The sequence below is a fragment of the Copidosoma floridanum genome, unplaced genomic scaffold, assembly GCF_036245765.1.
Source record: "Copidosoma floridanum isolate Cflo_tuat_1 unplaced genomic scaffold, Cflo_Japanese_pri ptg000026l, whole genome shotgun sequence".
In the NCBI taxonomy this organism is placed as follows: Eukaryota; Metazoa; Arthropoda; class Insecta; order Hymenoptera; family Encyrtidae; genus Copidosoma; species Copidosoma floridanum.
In genome coordinates this window covers 1,093,595-1,112,139 of record NW_028321903.1, presented here as the reverse complement: position 1 = coordinate 1,112,139, position 18,545 = coordinate 1,093,595, and the positions used below count along the sequence as shown (strand labels likewise).

The following is an 18,545-nucleotide window of genomic DNA, read 5'->3' as shown; positions in this document are numbered from 1 at the left end:
TCTCGCCACTCTGGCACGGCTTTTTGATCCATGTGGCTAGCTGGCCCCTACTATCCTGAACGCCAAGTTTCTGCTCCAGGATTTATGGCGCGCTGGACTCAACAGGGATGAGGTCGTTCCACCGTCAATGGCTCGCCGGTGGTCAGCTTTCGCCTCCGAGCTTCAGGCGATCCATGGGTTTGCTATCCTACGCTGGATTGGATGGTCGCCTGATTTGGATCTGCAGCTCCACGCCTTCTCCGATGCAAGCTGCCGCGCCATGGCAGCTGTAACTTTTTCTCGACTTACCGACTCTACAGGCTTAGTGCGCTGCCACATTCTTGTGGCTAAAACCAAGCTCGTTCCAATCCGAACTCTGAAGCCAGCTTCTTCACCCCAGCCTCGGATGACGATACCTTGTCTTGAACTTCAAGCCACACTACTCGCAGCCAAGCTGCTTCAATTGACATCAACAGAGCTCAGTGTCCCTATCGAAAACTGCCGTGTGTGGAGTGACTCCCAAATTATCCTGCGGTGGCTTCGTTCCGTGGAGCCCACAGGGAATGCCTTGGTCGACAACTATGTTGCCCGCATCCAGGAGCTACTACCGTCTAACATCTGGCGCTACGTGCCAATCTCATCAAATCCAGCTGATATACGTCCCACGGCACTGATGACGGCCAACTTCATCTACAGAGCTCGTAGTGGCATGGTCCAGCCTGGCTGTCGAATGGCTTGGAGTGTTAGGCCACACGAGGATTTGGTTAGACGGCCATCGACGCCTGTAACCTGCTGCGTCGTCCAGCAGCCCGAAGCCCATCTGCTCGATCGATTCTCCGACCTTGGCACCTTGCTCCGGGTTCTTGCCCGTTTGCGCCGATGGGTTCGTGCTCGCCTCGGTCGGAAACGTGACCGGACAGTGACGCCCTTCTTGACCGCGACCGAGCTGAGAGATGCGTTCCTGGCCTGTGTTCATCTAAGTCAAGAGCGCGCCTTCACAAGGGAGCTTTCGCTCCTTCGACTCGGGCGTCCTCTACCAAAGAATTATCCACTAGCTTCCGTTGATGCGTTTATTCACACTGATGGAGTCCTCCGGGTTGGCGGGCGGATTCATCACTCTGCGCTGACCTACGACGAGCAGCATCCTCCGATTATCCATGGCTCCTGCACCCTATCTCGCCTTGTCTTGTCCTGGGCGCATTCTCGAGCGTTGCATGGAGGTTTCAGGGTCACCAGCGCTTACGTTGCAAGACGTGCCTGGATCATTGGCGGTACCCGTCGAATCAAGACTTTTTTGCGGCGTTGTCTCCTTTGCGCTTGCTTGCGAGCACGGCCTGCGTCTCAACAGATGGCCCCCCCTTTCGCGCCTTTGGTCGTACTGGGTTTGACCATGCAGGCCCCTTTGCCATACTCGCCACCAGAGGACGAGGGATCCACACTTCAAAGGGGTACATCGCCCTCTTTGTGTGCTTGACCACAAAGGCCGTGCACCTCGAGCTGGTTGGAGATCTCTCTGCTGCCTCGTTCTTGGCTGCTCTCACGCGCTTCTCTGGTCACCGAGGCCGTCCGTCCGAGCTATGGAGCGACAACGCTACCTGTTTTCGTCGAGCTGACCACGAACTCCGGGAAGCACTGCAGCAGGTCGAGCTGGAGGGCGAGCTCATCGCTGGGACCCTGGCTAACCAAGGTATCGATTGGCGCTTCATTCCGCCTGGAGCTCCTCACTTTGGCGGTCTCTGAGAGGCCGGCGTGAAGTCGGTCAAGGGACACCTCCGACGTGTCATTGGCAGCCAACACCTTACTTACGAGGAGCTCTCAACCGTGTTAGTTAGCATCGAAATGGTGCTCAATAGTCGACCCTTGGTCCCACTTTCTGGAAAAGCCGATGACCTCGAAGTGCTCACGCCCGGCCATTTCATTACCGGAGCCCCTCTAAACTCTATCATCGAGGCCCCTCCTGCAGAGCAGTGCCCCGACAGGCTTGCCCATTGGGAGCTTGTGCGCAGCCTTCGAGCTCAGTTTTGGACGCGTTGGAGCCGGAAATACCTTAACACCCTCCAGCAGCGCCCTAAGTGGGCCACGCCACGCCGAAATTTCGCCGTTGGAGACGTCGTAGCTGTCCTCGATCCTACCCTCCTTTCCGTGGTAGGCCGCTGGCCTCTTGGACGGATCCTCCGTGAGCACCCAGGCCACGACGGGCTAGTTCGAGCCGCCGGCGTCAGAACCTCCACTGACGAGTACCTCCGGCCAGTCACCAAGCTCGCACTCCTGCCAGTCGAGACCACGAGTGGGCGTCCTTCATCACTCGTCCACAGTGCTCCAGATGACACGCGTACGGCGGGCGGAACTACTGTTTTGTTCCAGGAACAAGGCGGGCGGGATGTTTGACCCGCGTCCGGACCACTGTCTTGACCGGTATTTGAATTGCCCGGTCTCACCAATCAATCGCCCGTCCTGCATTTGGAGAGGTCTCTAGGGGGAGCAGGGTGTGTGGCGCCCTCCGAGCGGTGGGCGCGTCTGAAGTCAGTCGTCTTGGACGAGTCAACACGGCATCACCAGTTTTTTCTCTTCTACGTCTTGTCTCGTCTACACACTGTTTTTTCACTTGATACTCTATTTGTACCAAATTGAATAAACCGACTTTTGAAAAGACACAAGGGCAAGTAAAGTTGATTTATCCACCTAACAACATGTAATACTTTGTATGCATAACCTAATAACTATAACTAATTAAAACTAACGTTGTGGTTTGTTTACATAATAGGTGGGTTAGAATACGTACTAAGTTCTACTTATCGTCTGCAGCAAGCAGGAGGCTCTGCCCTTTTGTAGGTGCCAGGTTACCCTACCTGACATATCGATTTAAAATTAACGTAACTTTTTGCCTTTGCATCGAATAATATCACATGAAATTGCGAATTAAAGCTGAAGACTTAATCAACAAAATTGTACGTAATTTATAGTATAAAACATTTTTGTTTTTATTTGTCCATTCAGAAATTAAAAAACAAAAATTTAAGGATCATCATTTTTTAGCTTGTGATTTTAGAGTTATCAAAGAAATTTTCTCGTAATTTTTTGTGACTTTCCAATTACTAAGAAATTTAGAAGATGTTATAAATAATGGTTTTGGTGTTCATTTAAATGAAAATATTTTTTATATCATAAAAAAATTAGGGGTGTCAGGTTTACCCACGCTTCCAGCCATACCGTATCACCCCTACATATATACATACTAGCAGCCCCCCGCCCTATCTCGGCTTTGCCTGAGACTTACTAAATAGACCGGGCTCGAATAGTGATGAACCGGGAAAAATTATTCGCACCCAATTTTTTTTGTGGTTTCTTGTTTAAATTATGGTAATGTACCTGAAAGTTCATCTTGCCACCTAAAAATGTGGTCAGGTATTGCTTAAACAATTTTTTTGTAAAAAATTTCGTCAAAATTGTTTTTTCGACCTAAAAAAAATTATCTTAGATTCTTTGACACATTGAGAACAAAAAACCATTGGAATGTATACCCCAAAACTCTACAGTTTTCGAGTAAAAAATTACCAAAGTTTCAAAAATGCAGTTTCTCTGATTTTCAGAGCTCCACGACAATGTTAAATAAACTTATTTTCATATGTAACAACACATCATCATATACTGTAAGCCTTTCTCTACAATCTCTAAAAAAAGAAGACGTCGAAAAGTTGAATGGCAAGAATGTTTTTTGCAATAAACGTTCAGGGCGTTTCAGTGACCGCTCCCGCTTGAGTGTATACCTATATATGTTCACTACACAATGAGCCACGAAACGTATATATGAGTATACACTCACATGTGAGCGCGCTATAAAACGCCCTAAACGTTCATTACAAAAAATAATCTTGTCACTTAAGGAGGTTTGGGAGAAAAGTTAAAAATGAAGAAGCGTGCCAAAAAAATTTATGTTAAATTTGAGCATATAAGGAGTGCACGTGAATCTTTTCAGATTTTTTACCAGAGAAAATTTTAGAGAGAAAAAAATATTACATACTGACAGATTAAAACGGTCTCCTATGAAAGAGCAAGGTTAGGTTTACCTTTTAATTGAAATTAAGGTATATTCTAAATGTGTTGGAATAAAAAAATAAAAACGTTTTCAGTGATACCTTAGTACAAAAGGAAGTTGCACGACAAAAAAAAAAATCGAGCCTTGCCAGGCATTTTTCAAAAATATAAGCTGTTACAGTCGTACAGATTCAAGTTTGTAGAGTGCAAGAGGAGGTACGCGGTAAAGGGGGCCCAGCTGCGCGGGCGGGGGGGACTTCCCGTTTCTCACCTCTGTGAATGATACTCCCAAACCTCCTTAACTTTTCGACATTTCCTTTTTGAGAGATTGTAGAGGAAGGCTTACAGTTGATGATCGTGTGTTGTAACATATAAAAATATTTTTATTTAACACATTCGTAGAGCCCTGAAAACCAGAAAAAATGCATTTTTTGAGACTTTGGGAATATTTTACTCGAAAACTGTGGGGTTTAGGTATGTACATTCCACTTGGTTTTTTGTTCTAAATGTGCCAAAGAATCTGAGAATATTTTTTTCAGGTCGAAAAAACAACTTTGACAGAATTGTTTACAAAAAAATTGTTTAAACAATACCTAACCACATTCTTGGGTGTCAAGATAAACTTTCAGGAACATTACTAAATTTTGAACAAGTAAGTATAAAAAAATTGGGTGCGAATAATTTTTCCCGGATCATCACTGTTTGAGCCCGGTCTTAAATGGAACACCCTAGTGTGTTGATGTGTAATGTAAAACGTTTTAAGTTAGAAATTTTACATCTATTTCTGACACTTCTCAGAAAAAAAATCTTGTTACTAAAAACATATTTGCTCGGAATCCATACAGTTTATTTGGTCAAATAATGAGCTGTAAAAATTAAAAAAAAATTTAATTATGCTGAAAAGTTGGGCCGTTGATTTGCAGTTTCTCCTGTATAATTTACGAAAAGGGCTATTTATTTAAGCTGTTATGATTTAAAACTTCCAAAAAATATATTTAAAAAAAAAATTCTTTTCCCCTTACCTCACAACTTTATTACCAGAGCAACAAAGTCCTGGAGTTTTATTGCCACAAAAACACAAACACATTTTTTACTTATTTAAAAATCTGAATTTAGATCTTTAAAGATTTGAGAGATTACTGTGAGGGTACAATGAAAAGCTGATCTCTCACGTAATGGATTCTTTATTTGTTGATTTTGACGCTGCTGCTCCAATCTCGATAAATTTTCTGCGTTAGTTTCTTGACGACTGAAATTGTATTTATGATATACATTTAAAGTTTTCCTTCGAATTCGCCCTCTTGCGACTTATGGCATGCTTAAGACTTTAGTGACCCTTAAAGGCTGATTTCTGTCAACTTTGTTAAGTTCTAATGTATTTGTTGGAAAAGTCGTTCGACGTCCGATGGCCCTAAAAAAGATCGGTGAGCTTTTGAAGTACACTCTTTTTTGACTGAAGTTTACAGCAATTTCGACTGCCTAGATACCTCAGGGTAATCTTCTCTGGCCTGCTGTCAAAGCCCCAGACTGATCGAGAAGAAAATTACAAAGTCCAAAGCTTAGGAGCTAGTTGTAGAGATCTTTCCCAACGTCTCCTGGTATGACGTCGAAGACGTTGGTGTCCAAAGCACCTTTTTTTTTGCAGACTCAGTTATTTTGGTGATCTAAGATGAGAATATTGATTCGTGATGCTTGCCCGTTGGAGATTATTCCGTTGGCTCAAGTTTTTTTTTCCCTTCATAGCTGTTAGGTTTACCCAGCGCAGACCTTGGAGAGGATCGGTGATTCCTCGTTGAATGTTTAGAGTTCAGTGGGTAATATAGGGCTGTCGGTCACTGGGGTTCCTAGCCTTGCGAAGAACAACTCCTCTTTTGAAAAAAGCTTCTTTATATATACGCTACAGTAAAATCTTGTATATTGTTAATATGCAATAAAGTAAATATTGTTATTAATATTATGTGTTAAGATGTTTGTTTCCGAAATCCAGTTGCTACGGAAATTGTAACTTAAATTTAATTTACAGGTTATATATAAAAAAATCATACACTTTTCAGTCATACACTATTCAGCAATTATATTGATATTTAATAAATAACTTGTAATTTTTTTTTGAAAAGAAAAGCTTGTAAAAATCATATGTTTTAAAAACCACATGGCGATTTGAGACAAAAAACTACATGAAAACGGAGTTGTAAAACCACACATGTTTATAATTATGTGGTTCTCTTACGTGGTTTTACTACGTGGTTTTCCAATATGATTTTTTTCAAAAGAGTCCTCTCGTGATGACTGCCAGTGAATGACTGACTTGGTTTAATAGTGGCCGTCTTTAGTTAAGATAGTCTTTTAGTCGACGATTCACTTCCGGAAATGGTAGTGAAAATTTATTTGTTGGCAAGGTAGTTTAAACTTAGGTCCTCAGGTGGCCCTCAAAAAAACCAATGAGATTGATGGTTAAGTAGGAAACGTAAATACTTATAATGGCCCTGAAAAGGGCCAGTGGTGAAACTTCAAGCTATTCCTTATTATTATTCTTGATGATGGAAAGCTGGCTGTGGGTAGCTTGACTCTTGCTCTTAAAGTCTCTGTGTAAGGAGACTGTGATGGAGGGAGGTACGCCGCTGACCAAAGAATATCTCACCTTCGGGTCGTTTCCCGGATAACCAACATCGCTCATCGTTAGCTTGCATTTGTAGTAAATAATTTTTTGACAACACCAGGCCAGATGGTTGAACGCCCTTAAAACTCTGAAGTGTTGGAGTAGGTTGTGCTCTGGCTAGATGCGTCCCCTGGTATTCTTCCGGAGACGTTATTGGTTACAATAATTTTTTATTGGTGGCACTCGTCAATCCTGGAAGTTCAGGGTGGAAGTAGACCTAGGTCTGTTGCCCATTGGAGAAAAGTGTCGTCGGTAACCGGACTACCCAGCTGCACCATTATTATCTACATTCTCGATGCAGCTCGATGAACTGCCGGTAGACGACCGCAGAAATTTATCGAGACTCTTCGGCCTATAATAACCACACTTTTTTAATTCTGTTGCAGGTAGCTTCAATTTTATGTAGATGCCACCTAGCGGATCCATCTGAACTAAAGTGAAAAGCTGTCATAATTTTTCAAAACTTTAAGCTTATTTATTGCTATTGTTATTTAATTTTTTTAAATAAAAACTGTACTAAAACCATCTAGGAAGTGTCAAGAATTGGTATGCAAAATTTCAGCAAAATTGGTAAATTAGTTTTCGCGGTTAGCGATTACAACGATCTTAGCGACTTTGCTTTATATATATTAGTAAGTGTAAGATAAGATATACACATAATTCAAACTCTCCCACTGGACATGAGAAGTTAACAAGGGATCTACCTTAATTAAATGATTATCCGCCTTAAACATCTTTTACAGTTGATATAACTTTTAAAAAAATCAGTTTTGAAACAACTTTTAGTCAAAACTCAAACAAAATCAATAACTGTAAATACCTACATTTAATAACTAAAACTTTCAAGTCTATAGCTATTTTTGAGTTGAATATCTATAGATTATTATATATAAATGTAAGTAATTAGTTTTCTATTATCACAGCAATCATAGCTATAGATTTTTGATGGAAGTTTCTTCTCATTTGATTATTGTATGTAAAATGGCTTATAACTTAGCTGCCTATGATAATATCTGTAACGAGCCCAACAAGTTTTAAAAAAATGTATGCTACAAAGAGACATAATACAAGAATTTTCGTTCTGTACAATTAGGTTGAAACCCCAGTTTCGTGAAATACGGACCACATTACAGTTTTTACGAAAAACCAGAGCGAAAAATTGCAAAATATTATTTACCTTGTAGTACGTTATGGCCAGCTTCTTCATCTGCAAGGCAGCGGACTCGATCCATAGATGATAACAGTTGTCTACTCATTTCTATTACGTTATTTTCACTTGGATTGGCAGGAAGAATTAGAAAAAAATAGTAGACTTATTAAAAGACTGAAAATAACTTGACATATCTTACTTGCGCAGCAATTTAGGTCCTACTCATGCATCTTACAGTCGATAATCTACATTTAGGTAATAGTACGCTGCGTTATGATTCAATGCAAGTTACGGGCATTTAAACTTAAGTCTAAGACACTCAGAAAATGTAGACAGGCTAGGTTCGTTCATGTCCAAGATTGGTCGTGTCAATTGCCAACGACAGTTCCTCTAACCCAGCGTTAGGGTAGGCGGATTCAATTATTGCGTTCGAATAAACCGTATTCGGGTGATCGGATCCTAATCGTATGCCAATCGTATTTTCGACTGAAACGCCATCTCTGCAAGTATCAGATATATATAAAATTATGTTACCTATTATTTATCAGCAAGTAATCAATGTACCTTAATCAGAATTACAAAAAGGAAGACGCTTAACCTGCACAATGTTTTGATAATAACTTTTTTACTTTAAAGTAGCTCTTCAGTTATTCAATCTTGTACACCATTTATCACGTGAGAAAGAGTAACGTATTCCTTACGTTAAACCATTAAAGTATCTACTTAAATGTGCACAGTTTTATAAAAGAGAACTTAAAAACATGCATAGTACAAGAGAGAAATTAGTATTTTAGTAAAAAATAATGTAAACAACACCATAAACAGATCGGTAAGTATTTTTGATTTAGGTAAATACGCGTATTGTATAATTGTATACGTGCCGATAGATAAGATAATATTAAATATCTGATATTTGCAAAGATGGCGTTACAGTCGAAAATACGATGATATGATTGGGATACGAATACGATTTAGTAGAACGCAACCAATATCAGAACTTTTTCCCTAGATCGTATATAAATCTATACCTTCTAGAAAGAATTTTTCACCAAGCTTTTTTTTTTTTTTTTTTTTTTTTTTTTTTGTTTGATGGAGCAGGGAGAGGAAAGTCTTTATAGACACCCTAGCTAATCCGGCGGTAGTGTCAGATTTACCCGGTGTGCCTACCGACTAAAAACTAACCTCGCCGCATGGGACAGGTCCGTGAGGACCACTCCCCTAGAAGACAAAAGGGCACAAGAGGAGAAAGAAGAAGGAAAATAACGGAGAATTTTGGTGGCCGAGTCGCTCTCGAGGAGATGAGAGAAGGGGGCACTTACACATCTGGGCGAAGCTCGAATCTTGGCTTGCGCCGGAGTAGAGTTAGAGAAGCTTAAATTTTGTGTTATTGTATGTGTGTGTGTAGATGTGTGAGTTTGCTGGGTATTGTGTATTTGGAAGCGTACTTGTGATTAGTGTAAGTGTTGTATAGGGTTGAGGCCGTAGAGGATACGGCGGACGGTTTATGTGCTTCTGAGAGGAGCGCACGATTTGAAGTCACGTAGATTTCGTCGAGATCATGGAGATGGAGATGATGCATCCGATAGAAGCAGGGGAGATTGAAGACCTAGAGTTTATTGAGGGTCCTCGGGGTTCTGTGCTAGAGCGCAGGAACGTCTTATAAGGTCGAAGCGACCGTGTTGAAGGTTCGCGAGTGCGGAAATAGTGGGGTTAGGATGGTCCATGGAGGCGCGGATTTTAGACACAAGGACGGTGGCTGCTTGTATTGGACAGACGATGTTAAACTCCTTGATAATCTGGGTATTCCTGATGTACAACGGAATGCCCACGACCAACCTCAGAATCTTCATGAAGGGGCCCTGGATGCCCTGTAGTCGGTTTCCCTTTGCAGCGCCCTACGTTGGTATTACGTAGGTGTTAATGCTCTTGATGATGGCGTTGAAGGTGCGCAGCTTGGTTTTCTGGGAGACTGCTTTGTTGTTGAAGAAGGGCTTAAGTTGCACGAAGGCTCCATATGCCTTACCGCGGGTGCTGTTGATGTGCCGAAAGTAAGTGAGTCGGTGGTCTAGCGTTACACCAAGGTACTTGGCGGAGTAGCTCTAGACGATTTCTTCTTTGTTGACCTTCATCTTCTGCAATTTCTTCCTGGGATTTTTTCAGGAGACGAGCATGGCTATAGTCTTTGCCTCGTTTACGACCAGTTTTCAAAGACTATACCAGTTATGGAGAGTGACGATGTGCTCGTTTAGAAAGGTGGTGCACCAAAAATGTTGTTTTGACGTGCAGCTGACCGTTACGTCGTCTGCACATACGTAGGAGTTGATGTTTTTGCGCTGGGGCAGGTCGTGGCAAAAAATGTTGAAAAGGGTGAGTGAAAGTTTGGAGCCTTGAGGGACTCCGGAGGCTATTGGACGGGGGTTGGAGAGGAAGTCGCCTACTTTAACGCCGATAAATCTATCCGAAAGGTAAGATTTGACAGTGCCTATAAGGTAGTGTGGAAAACCTAACTGTATAAGCTTGTACAGGAGGCCCTCGTGCCAAACTCTGTTGAAGGCCTGCTGTACATCTAGAAAAGCTATTGCGGTGGAGTTTTTGTGGATGAGGCTATCGGAGAGGTCTTCGGTGACTCTCAGAAGCTGGTGAACTGCCTAATGTCTGGCTCTGAAACCGTACTGCACGTGCAGTACGGTACGTCTGGAAGAATGTTATTTTTCGTGGCGTGCTAGTTTAGGCGGGTGAGAATGACGCTTTCAGTGATCTTACTGGGCGATGAGAGCAGGCTAATGGGTTTGTGGCTCGCAGGGTTGCTGAGGGGTTTTCCCGGCTTCCGGAGGCAGATGACCGTAGCCACCTTCCACGCAATTGGGAAATAACGAAGGTGCATCACGGCGTTAGTGATGTTGCAAATCGCCGTAATGAATTTTTGAGGGAGGATTTTCAAGACGCTATTGGAGATACCATCCTTGCCAGGGGCTTTCTGAGTTTTAAGGGATCAGATGATGCCTCTGATTTCGAAGGGCGTGCAGTGTTCGAAATCTGGATTGTCAAGGACCTGTTGTTGCATCGTGTGGGTGATCCTCGCGTGTTTCTTCGCTAGTTCTTCAGCGCTAAGGTTGGGGGAGCATTGATTTTGCAGCGAATCTGCAAAGATCTCTGCTTTGTCCAAATCTAGCGAGTAGAGTTTGTTCCCTTGTTGAAGGGGGGGGGGAGGGAAGGCCGTTTGTTACGGGGTTTTTTAACGATCTTCCAAGCATTTCTTGGGTGGGACTCTGCCTCGGCTATGAATTTCTTAAATTCCTTGTTTCGGAATTCGAGGACTTTGGATTTGACTTCCCTTTCAAGGGAGTTAAGATGAACTTTAAGTTTGGGGGTTCTCCTTTTTTGCCAGAGTTTCTGGACTCTTTTCTTCTCCTTGATGAAATGCAGGAGGTCGCGAGGTAGTTTAAGTGTGTGTTAGGGAGCTGTGGTTGTTGTGGTGGCTTCGTGTGTGCATCTGTTGAGTTCATCAGTGAATTCGTCTACTGCTATGTCGAGTTCCGTTTGGGACCTGATGGGACGACATTTAAATGGGGAGGATTCGAGGTTATACGCAAGCTGGACCCAGTCTATGCGGCTGGTGGTGACGGGTATGGTGAGAAGGGATATTGGGATCTCTAGGTAGACTAGGTTATGGTTGCAAGAGAGGTCTGGGGGTGTTCGTGGTTCCGTAGGGATGGTCAAGTTTTTCGTTAGGAATATGTCTAAGATGTCTGGGTCTTGGTCTGGTGAGCTGGGGTAGTGAGTTGGTTCACTCGGAACCTCAATGTTTATGTTGAGGTTGCGCAAGTGTTTAAGAAGGGAACGACCCGTAGGATTTTCGTGTTTGGATTCCCACGATTTGTGCTTAGCATTTGAGTCACCAGCAACTATCGTAGGGATGTTGGAGTCAAACAGCGGGATTATGCATTGGAGGTTTGAATCATTCGTTGGAGGAGAATAGAGGGAGATGATCCTAATGGAGGCAGATGAGGAGAGTCACTCCGCCATATGATTGGTCGCGTCTGTCTCTTCTGTGGACCGTGTTGTTGTGTATGTAAAGTAACTTTGTGTTGTCTAGGTGTGTCTCGGTTATGCATGCAACGTCTATGTTTTTGGTCTGAAGTACGTGTACAAGTTCAGTCGTTTTGTGTGTAATGCTGTTCGCGTTCCAGTTGAGTAGTGTAAAGTCTCTATCTATCGTGCTACTGTTCTGTTTACCTCTAGTCCGGACACCCTTTGGTCGAGGCGTGTCAGCAGAGTCATTATGGAGTGGAGGATGGTCTCGGTTGTGGGGGATGTGTTGAGCAGAGGAGTTTGGGGTTGTGCTCTCGTCTGCTGTTGAGAGGATGCCGCGTTCGCGTAAGACATCCCCGGGCGGGTGGTGGACGAGCCATAGGCTGTTGAACGGAGGTTGGGTTTCACAAAAGAGGGAGGAGGCGGAGTGCTTTTTTTGGGAGCATGGGCTCCTTTGTGAGGAATTTTGGGGCAACCCCGGTAGAAGGCGCAGTGCTCACCGTTGCAGTTTGCGCAGCGAGGGGTAGCTTGGGTGGTGTCCTTTCTTGGAAGGGTTGCGGTGGCGTGGTTTGCGCTGCAGAAACCACAGACAAAGGCAGCGCGGCAGTAGGAAGCCGTGTGGTTAAATTTCTGGCAGCAACGGCATTGGGGGATGTCGTTGGACTTGCGCTTTTCTTCCACTCGGACGGAAGTGCCCCCGAGTGACCTGAGGTTGTAGATGGCGCGGGAGTTCGGGTCCGACGCGTCAAGGTACACGGTCACAAAGGACCAGGTTTGGTCAACCTTTGTCATGCGGTAGACGCGACGGGCGGAGGGTACTTTGCCTTGGATCATGTCTAAGATTTCTGCTTTCGTGTAGCCAATATTAACTCCACGGATGACGACCACCATTTCACGGTCCTCGTGAAGCTGGTGTCTGGTGAACTCGATCTTTTTCTCGTCAAGGTCGTGGACAATACGACAAATTCTGTTGACGTCATTGGGGTACACGCGAGTACCCTGTGGTGTGGTAATAACGCGGTGGACAGGGATTTTCTCCTTGGTGAGGGCTTTGTTGATTTTGGGCCAGAGTCTTCGGTCCAAGATCGTGATGGAAGGCGGGGCCTTTTTTTTGGGGATATTAGCAGTCTCCTGAATTTCCGCGTGCGCTTGGTCCTCGAGGTAACTGTCGAACGCGTTTTTCCCTGCTTGGGAGGAGCTTGGTGGGGGTTGGGATTCGCGAGACTCTTCAAACTCCATATCGGAGAGTTCGGAATTAGAGAGTGACACGTTGGTCACTAGTTTTGTACGCCTCCTCTTTGTGGCGGGTTTCTTGACGGTCGAATTTGTGGAGACAATTTCCACTTGCCTAGGGCTGGGCATGGGAGGGAGCTGCTTTGTTCCTGAAGTGGAGGAATTTAGCAGGTTTAATGAGTCGCGGTTTGCAGGTGAAGGAGAGATGAAATCCGGAACTTTTACTGGGGTGTTTTCCGCTGCGTGGGGGGACTTAACATAAATAACCGCGATAATATTGACCTTCTCCTCATTGGATTGGACAAGTTTAGCAATTTGCCGGTTGGATTTTTCCAGCTGGATAAAGTACTCACTCGTAATCTTCTCGAGGTACTCGTTCCGCTATTGGAGTTTGGTGAGTTGCGATTTTGGCCAGTGTATCACCACGGGAGAGCGGGCTGCGTTCCCACTGAGAGTTGTGTCGGTTGACGCGGAGGTCTCGGATCTTTAGCTCGAGGGATCGCTGGTCCATTGGCCGGCTGTCTGTCATGTCAGACACTGCCAGGAACTGTGCACTATTGTTACTTGCACTAGCACTGACACTGTCACCATTTAGCGCGGACATCTTGGAAGATGATGAGTCTGTTTCTTCCAACAGCGCATTGAAAGAGTTGGTCACACTGACTTTAAATTGTGGATTATCCACAGTGGTCATTTTTTGGCTGTGCTCTAGTGAAGAGCTAGCCAATTGGGCCACCCCTGAGGGCGGTGTGTAGGCGGGTGTAGAATTCAGCGGAAACATAGTCGCGCGGCGCGACTAAGTCGCGTTTACAGAAACAGAAATAGGTGGCCCTGAAAAGGGCCGTTTAGTGAAAACTAAAGTCTGAGTAAGAGCGATGCGTAACAGGCGTGCGCAGAAAGCGTGCGTTCAGTACGAGCGCTTGAGCGAGACTGATTTTTTTTCGCCAAGCAGACAGCTTACTGGCCTCTCTATGAAATAATAAAATGTTTGTCACTCAGAAAGGCCAGTAAGCTCTTCGTGGCATCAGGCGATAGGCGCTTGTAATATTATTTAACATTTTGTTTTTTGATAGAGCAGTCAGTCAGCTGCCCTTGTCACTCGGTAATAGACACTTGTGTAATTAATGAATATTTTATTATTCAATAAAGTGTCCACTAAGCGCTCGGGTAATAGAGTGTTAGGCGCTTGTGTTATCAATCTTAAAATTTTCAAGTTTCGTGCTTGTCGGTACTGTTTCTGGCAATGCCCTTTTAATGCTGTCTGCTTAGTGGCCTCCGTCCTTGTGTCTAAAATCCGCGCCTCCATGGACCATCCTAACCCCACTATTTCCGCACTCGCGAACCTTCAACCCGGTCGCTTCGACCTTATAAGACGTTCCTGCGCTCTAGCACAGAACCCCGAGGACCCTCAATAAACTCTAGGTCTTCAATCTCCCCTGCTTCTATCGGATGCATCATCTCAATCTCCATGATCTCGACGAAACCAACGTGACTTCAAATCGTGCACTCCTCTCAGAAGCACATAAACCGTCCGCCGTATCCTCTACGGCCTCAACCCTATGCAACACTTACACTAATCACAAGTACGCTTCCAAATACACAATACCCAGCAAACTCACACATCTACACACACACATACAATAACACAAAATTTAAGCTTCTCTAACTCTACTCCGGCGCAAGCCAAGATTCGAGCTTCGCCCAGATGTGTAAGTGCCCCCTTCTCTCATCTCCTCGAGAGCGACTCGGCCACCAAAATTCTCCGTTATTTTCCTTCTTCTTTCTCCTCTTGTGCCCTTTTGTCTTCTAGGGGAGTGGTCCTCACGGACCTGTCCCATGCGACGAGGTTAGTTTTTAGTCGGTAGGCACACTGGGTGAATCTGACACTACCGCCGGATTAGCTAGGGTGTCTATAAAGACTTTCCCCTCCCTGCTCCATCAAACAAAAAAAAAAAAAAAAAAACAAAAAAAAAAGCTTGGTGAAAAATTCTTTCTAGAACGTATAGATTTATATACGATCTAGGGAAAAAGTTCTGATATTGGTTGCGTTCTACTAAATCGTATTCGTATCCCAATCATATCATCGTATTTTCGACTGTAACGCCATCTTTGCAAATATCAGATATTTAATATTATCTTATCTATCGGCACGTATACAATTATACAATACGCGTATTTACCTAAATCAAAAATACTTACCGATCTGTTTATGGTGTTGTTTACATTATTTTTTACTAAAATACTAATTTCTCTCTTGTACTATGCATGTTTTTAAGTTCTCTTTTATAAAACTGTGCACATTTAAGTAGATACTTTAATGGTTTAACGTAAGGAATACGTTACTCTTTTTCACGTGATAAATGGTGTACAAGATTGAATAACTGAAGAGCTACTTTAAAGTAAAAAAGTTATTATCAAAACATTGTGCAGGTTAAGCGTCTTCCTTTTTGTAATTCTGATTAAGGTACATTGATTACTTGCTGATAAATAATAGGTAACATAATTTTATATATATCTGATACTTGCAGAGATGGCGTTTCAGTCGAAAATACGATTGGCATACGATTAGGATCCGATCACCCGAATACGGTTTATTCGAACGCAATAATTGAATCCGCCTACCCTAACGCTGGGTTAGAGGAACTGTCGTTGGCAATTGACACGACCAATCTTGGACATGAACGAACCTAGCCTGTCTACATTTTCTGAGTGTCTTAGACTTAAGTTTAAATGCCCGTAACTTGCATTGAATCATAACGCAGCGTACTATTACCTAAATGTAGATTATCGACTGTAAGATGCATGAGTAGGACCTAAATTGCTGCGCAAGTAAGATATGTCAAGTTATTTTCAGTCTTTTAATAAGTCTACTATTTTTTTCTAATTCTTCCTGCCAATCCAAGTGAAAATAACGTAATAAAAATGAGTAGACAACTGTTATCATCTATGGATCGAGTCCGCTGCCTTGCAGATGAAGAAGCTGGCCATAACGTACTACAAGGTAAATAATATTTTGCACTTTTTCGCTCTGGTTTTTCGTAAAAACTGTAATGTGGTCCGTATTTCACGAAACTGGGGTTTCAACCTAATTGTACAGAACGAAAATTCTTGTATTATGTCTCTTTGTAGCATACATTTTTTTAAAACTTGTTGGGCTCGTTACAGATATTATCATAGGCAGCTAAGTTATCAGCCATTCTACATACAATAATCAAATGAGAAGAAACTTCCATCAAAAATCTATAGCTATGATTGCTGTGATAATAGAAAACTAATTACTTACATTTATATATAATAATCTATAGATATTCAACTCAAAAATAGCTATAGACTTGAAAGTTTTAGTTATTAAATGTAGGTATTTACAGTTATTAATTTTGTTTGAGTTTTGACTAAAAGTTGTTTCAAAACTGATTTTTTTAAAAGTTATATCAACTGTAAAAGATGTTTAAGGCGGATAATCATTTAATTAAGGTAGATCCCTTGTTAACTTCTCATGTCCAGTGGGAGAGTTTGAATTATGTGTATATCTTATCTTACACTTACTAATATATATAAAGCAAAGTCGCTAAGATCGTTGTAATCGCTAATCGCGAAAACTAATATACCAATTTTGCTGAAATTTTGCATACCAATTCTTGACACTTCCTAGATGGTTTTAGTACAGTTTTTATTTAAAAAAATTAAATAACAATAGCAATAAATAAGCTCAAAGTTTTGAGAAAATATGACAGCTTTTCACTTTAGTTCAGATAGATCCGCTAGGTGGCATCTACATAAAATTGAAGCTACCTGCAACAGAATTAAAAAAGTGTGGTTATTATAGGCCGAAGAGTCTCGATAAATTTCTGCGGTCGTCTACCGGCAGTTCATCGAGCTGCATCGAGAATGTAGATAATAATGGTGCAGCTGGGTAGTCCGGTTACCGACGACACTTTTCTCCAATTGGCAACAGACCTAGGTGGGTCGGCGACAATTTCCATACACGCAAATCGTTGTTTTTCGTTTCGAGGTTGGCAGCGTATACTTACACTACACCGTCAGTAATATAGACCAATGCCAAGAGCTGGCGTTAGTGGTCACTTTATCGAGTAATGCGAGATTTGTATATATACTAGTCTTACCCGTAGCGCGCGCTAACGAACGGTTTTTTAAGAATTCCAGCGTCGGCTATTTAGCGCGCGCTAATGAATAAAAAAGTGTTGGAAATACTATCGTGCGCTGAGTAGTGCGCAAAAATAAACAGATTTTGGGATTACTAGCGTACGCTAAATAGCGCGCGCTAATGAAGAGTCGGAGATACTAGCGCGCGCTAATAGATCTTGGGATTACTAGCGTACGCTAAATAGCGCGCGCTAACGAACAGTCGGAGATACTAGCGCGCGCTAATAGATTTTGGGATTACTAGCGTACGCTAAATAGCGCGCGCTAATGAACAGTCTCAGATACTAGCGCGCGCTATTTAGCGTACGCTAGTAATCCCAAAATCTATTAGCGCGCGCTAATGAACAGTTGGAGATACTAGCGCGCGCTAATAGATTTTGGGATTACTAGCGTACGCTAAATATCAATTCGTCCTCAAATTCGCATTGATGTAGAATTTATAATCAAGTTTTGGAATGGATTGTTAACGAATAATGATTCATATACGAACAAGCAATCGTTAACAGTCAAAATTAAACGGATATTTATAATGTAGTTTAAGGGATTACAAAAATGTAATGTTAATTAAAAAATCAAATAAGCATTTATTAAGTTATACGGAAATCGGCTCAACTGATATCAAATATTTATTGATTTTCAATGTATGACTGTAAATAGTGGCTGATTAATTAATTATTAATTACAAAGCAACCATTAATGTATAAACTATAAGTATAATGCGTTTTTAAAACTATAGCTTGATAAAATTATAATGGAGTGTAATCAATACACAAATTCAGCAGAATTACTTAAAAAAGTTTTTATTTATCCTTCTCCAACATTACATCTGGTAATTGACAATGGCTACTTTTTTTTTATTCAAAGAATATTGCCTGCGCAATCGAACAATGATGTTAATAAACGTCCTGGTATCATTGACATTTGCCCTTGTACACGCTGCATTTTTAAAAAGATCACTGCTTATATCATTGATGTTCATTACTTTCATGTTACGTATAATGTTCATAGCTTTTTCTTTCTCCTGAGATAAAAGTTGTTGAATATTAGGTAAGGCGTTTACATGCGTCAGTGCGCTGCTTTCAACAGTAGGATTCACATGATCGAGGTCCATTTGCATCATGTCCCACATTTCTTCAAAGCTGTTATTATTGTCTATAGTTTCTTTCTTTGATCCTCTAGACTGGTAGGTACCTTTTTCTACTGACTCTTTTTCTACTCTCGCGGTTACCAAAATTAATTTCAAATTTGCTGTAAATTTTATATTTAATTTTATATTTAATTTTATACATATTA

The 18,545-nt window shown here is 42.3% G+C and overlaps 1 protein-coding gene and 1 long non-coding RNA gene across 2 annotated transcripts in view; one reads left to right on the top strand and one right to left on the bottom strand.

Moving 5' to 3' along the window:
• Positions 1-8,103, bottom strand: part of LOC149373808 (uncharacterized) — a 38,540-nt gene extending 30,437 nt beyond the window's left edge. Inside the window, exon 1 of the long non-coding RNA XR_016293293.1 lies at positions 7,851-8,103. This is a non-coding gene — a long non-coding RNA (uncharacterized LOC149373808). The remainder of the gene's footprint in view (positions 1-7,850) is intronic.
• Positions 8,104-15,813: 7,710 nt separating this feature from the next.
• centrocortin (cerebellar degeneration-related protein 2-like) overlaps positions 15,814-18,545 on the top strand; it is a 397,006-nt gene continuing 394,274 nt past the window's right edge. Inside the window, exon 1 of the mRNA XM_089595595.1 lies at positions 15,814-16,089. Coding sequence (XP_089451721.1) covers positions 16,011-16,089 — 79 coding nt within the window. The 5' untranslated portion in view covers positions 15,814-16,010. The remainder of the gene's footprint in view (positions 16,090-18,545) is intronic.